The sequence below is a fragment of the Microtus ochrogaster genome, chromosome 18 (genome assembly GCF_000317375.1).
Source record: "Microtus ochrogaster isolate Prairie Vole_2 chromosome 18, MicOch1.0, whole genome shotgun sequence".
NCBI lineage: Eukaryota > Metazoa > Chordata > Mammalia > Rodentia > Cricetidae > Microtus > Microtus ochrogaster.
In genome coordinates this window covers 30,429,373-30,433,724 of record NC_022020.1, presented here as the reverse complement: position 1 = coordinate 30,433,724, position 4,352 = coordinate 30,429,373, and the positions used below count along the sequence as shown (strand labels likewise).

Genomic DNA, 4,352 nt, shown 5'->3' with positions numbered 1-4,352 from the left:
CTTCTGTTGGGAGGCATATTGAGTATCTTTAGCACCAAAATAAAAGTTTTTGTTAATTAAACTGCTTGTGCTTTGTGGCAGAGACACAAACTTATTCACGACCCAAAAACACAGTTATAAAAGATTAACTATGGAGCTGGAGAGATGGGTCGGTATTTATGAGCACTGGCCCCTCTTCCAGAGGACCCTCAGCAGCCACATGGCAGCAGACCATCATCCTCCAGTTCCAGGGGCTCTGATACCCTCTTCTGACCTCTGTAGACACATGTGGTATACAGACATGTTTACAGGTAGAGCACCCATACACATAAAATAAGTCAATCTTTTCCTTCTTTTAAGGTTACTTACTAGCTGAACTTGCATGTTTTTCTCCTAGTGTCCCTTACTTTGGTGGGACTCAACTTGCAAGCTACTGTTCCAACCTCCCAGATGCAGAGAGTACAGGCATATGCTGTCATGTTCCTCTGCTGTCCAGACTACCCTGCTGAAGAAGTTTGTCAACATTGAAACCAGTGGAACTGAATCAACTTCATACAGAGCAGCAGTCTCTCAGGCACATAGAGCATTCACAAGCATCCACTACTCACTCAGGCTCACAAACAAGCTCACACTCATATTTCTTTCTTTCCAGAACAAGCCAGAATTACAGCTCTTTTAGTGATTGTTATAATTTTTGGAATGGTTCATAAATTTTCCAGATTCTTTTAAATTTGTAATATTTTCATCTTTTTTTTTTCTTCTTTTCCCCCAATTGTGAACCATTCCATATTGCATCTTTATTGCAAAAGTCAACATGCTTTTTAGAAATTCAGATTGTAATCGATAAAACAAACATTACATATATGAATTTAAATGTATAAACAGTTAGAAATCCAACAATATCTCCTATATACTATTACACAAGTTCACAATCTTGTAAAAACTATAATACAGGCATACTATACATCGAGAGGAAACACTATTCCTTTTCACATGATTTTTTTTCTTTTGCAATAGTCATCCATCAGCGGGATCTTTCTTGCTGTAAAAAAACTGTTTTCCAGCGTCTCAGTGGGTGGCGACATTTTCCCAATGCTCCAAGAAGAAACTGAGAAAAAATTCACATTCCCTGGTGTTATCTTTTCAGGTTTGGGCAGAAATCTGGTAGTAAATCTGGCAGCTGTCACTGCTGCTCTGCTACATGGGCACCTACACCTTAGGAGCAGCAGAATCTGCCTCAAATGCTAAATCTTTTCTCTATACACAAAGATGCCAAGAAACCAGTCGTGGTGTGGATTCTAACAGTTGGGGATAGGTGGGAGGGGACAAAGGGGAGAGATAGATACACATACACATATTCAGCTATTTTATGCTAACCTTGAGTGTAATTAATCTCTATTTTATAATTCATTTTTGAGTGAAACACATTGGAAAAGAATTTTAGTTAATTTTAAGGAATACTGAAACCCCAAGTTTTGTACTAGGGACCCAAAATCTTAGTGAAAAATGATCTGGTCTTCACATTAGCACCTTTCTTTCCCAACCTCTGCCCCAGTAACAAAAAAGTCAAACGAATTCTCACCTCTCTCTACAGTGAGTGTATAAAGATGTCAATTTTAAGGTTAAAAAAATCATATGAAAAGGAATCTCATTCAGTCGAATGTCAGTCTACGGAGACTTTCTTACAGCTTCACTAATTTACTGTAATTTTCAGTTTCCAAATACAAAAATACAACAATTCTTATTGAAATCTATACGCTGGTAGTTTTAGTACACAAAAGAAAAAAAAAACCCAAACAAATTATTTACAAAATTATACAGTTTAAGAAAAAACTTTGTACAAAAAATATATAAATCCTTTGTTCCCTCTATCACGTTTAAATGGTCAGGACTCAAAATATTCACCACAATGAATCTTTCCAAATATATACTTGACTGAGCCACAGACATCAAGGAAATTCATTAGAGATGATGGAGAAGTAAGGAGCAGATGCTTAGTGTAGGGTACCTGTCCTACGTGTTCGTTCTCAGTGGGCTCACTTCAGCTCGGTGTTCACAGAAACACAGTGACCTGGAGAAGTCCCACTACTAAGGGAAAGCTACGTGAACTTAAAAAGGATCCTGGTGTTTGACACATCATTCCAAGACAATATGAAGAGGAAAGGATGATCAGAAGGTGGGATCTAATGCCTTGTCTCTATGTAACTCTAGAGTCCTGATGGTTTTGGGTTTCAGAGTGAACTGTTTCTATTTTAAGAAACAGTCTTTACTTCTGGGAACAAAAACCCTGGCATGGTTAGTGATCACCAAGAACCTTCTGCAGCCAACAGGAAGTTTCAAATTTCACACCACACATGTAAAAGTGACATCCTATGTACAATAATCATTTCATTTCCCCAGTGGTCAGTACAGTGTAGTGTTGCTCCTCTGCTTTTCCATCTAACATTCAGAACACAAGGACATAAATTTACACGTATATTTTACCTAACAGATACTCTGTACAGTGTACAGTAAAAATGCACACGGTAAAGGAAACTGCCTACTAAAGTATGCATATGTTCATGGACAGCAGAAATCTATAAAATTATGAAAATATAAGGTCATCTGATCAATGTCAAGTTAGAATCTCATTTATTACTAGGATATGCAGACTCCTAACCCCTACCTCAGCACCTCACCATCATGGTTACAGTTTAGGAAAAGAACTTCAGATATCCTTAACCCTTTTATGTAACTATAACTATGCTGAAGCTTTTAAGAGGGAGGAAGCCAGTAACTCTTTCCCCTGAAACTCTGCCTTTATTTTATCAAAACATCACTTATTTATAACGGTGCTGGTTTAAACCTTTTACTGATGACTGATTCTTGATTGCCCAACTGAACACTTATTTAAAAAGTTAGGCCTATCATCAAAAGGGATGAGGAAGATAACAGGGAATGAATGAGGGGCAAAAGGCAAAATGATAATTATTAAAAAAAAGGGAGGACCAACTGAAGCAATGCTCACCACATATCAAAACAGGGAAGGACGATGGCAGAAGCCCCAGAGCCAGTGTGAGGAGAGAATGAGTATCACAGAGGCAGCTCCAGAGCTCTGCACAATCTGGGAAGAGATGGTGGTTTTGCTGAGGTACTGCTGCACATTAAACTCTGAAAAAGACTGACTATAAAGTGGGCTCTTCCATAGGGGAAAAAAATGAACTTTTCTTCCAAGACCATCCTTGAAAGAAAGGGGTATTTAAATTATGAATATCTCCTACTGTCTGACGACCCATCCATAATACCTAAGAGTTAAGAGATTCCAGGCAATTTTGACATTTAATGAAATTTTTATCAGCAGATTTATAATCCAAAATAAAATTTCTGAACACCCTGTCTTTACATTGTAATCCAGCACCAAGAGCAGAAACAAATGGTGTGGAAGGTTAAGATTCTAGAGAATCCAGTCACTCCTGCAGATCTTCACAACTGCATAAAGTCATGGCCTTTGGTGATTTGATATCACAGACAATTACAAGATGTGTTTGAATAGCAACTTGCTGTCCTTAAACCTACTGTGTTGAAGACAAAAATAAAAAAATTTTTTTGGCTCATCGACTTCTTTAAATAATTTTAAAAAGTTGTTCTTCTAAACAATATTTCTAAAAATTATACAGCTCGCATATCAAATTTCATCTTCGCCATGAACGAGACTCATATTCATCTTCATCTTCATCATCATCATCATGCAAAAACAAATCCGAGGTTTCTGTTTCCTAAAGAAAGGAAGGTACATGTTTAGCTGTGCACAAACTCAAGGTCAACCAGCCACGTGATAATCAGACTAGTTTATCGGTTTACAAAAATAGACAAGTAGTTTATTTTCAGGGCAAAACAAAAACTACCAACCAGTCAACAACCCCATCTTTCAATATGGAGAACATGTGCTACCTTGCCACAGTTAACACTATGTATTGATCAACTCAGACACAACAGAGATGTTTGTTTCTTTGTAATGGTAACACTCAGCATTCTTAATAGAGATCTTGAATTATACAACACAATACTGCAATCTGTCATAAAATGTGGTTAATTCTCTAACAGGATACTAGAATTTGTTTTCTATCTGGCTTTGATTTTGTACCTTCTAACCCATTTTCTTCCCCATATTCCAAAACACACCTTAAAAATGGACACCTATTTATCCTGTTTATATTGAAAACATAAATAGGAGATTCCCATTCCAATATCACTAAGAAAATAAAACACTATGTGGACGTCAGCCATCTCAGTCCGCGCCTATAACATTAGCACCTGGAAGACTGAGGAGGCAGTTTGTGAGTTTGAAGGTAGCCTGGACTACAGAGCAAAACCCTGTCTCAAAAAGCAAAAGA

The 4,352-nt window shown here is 37.4% G+C and overlaps 1 protein-coding gene across 2 annotated transcripts in view; it reads right to left on the bottom strand.

Moving 5' to 3' along the window:
* Window positions 1-599: 599 nt before the first annotated feature.
* Window positions 600-4,352, bottom strand: part of Rbm27 (RNA binding motif protein 27) — a 69,482-nt gene continuing 65,729 nt past the window's right edge. For both annotated transcript variants that reach the window (XM_005356041.2, XM_005356042.2), the window contains one exon: window positions 600-3,734. In XM_005356041.2, coding sequence (XP_005356098.1) covers window positions 3,651-3,734 — 84 coding nt within the window. In that variant the 3' untranslated portion in view covers window positions 600-3,650. The remainder of the gene's footprint in view (window positions 3,735-4,352) is intronic.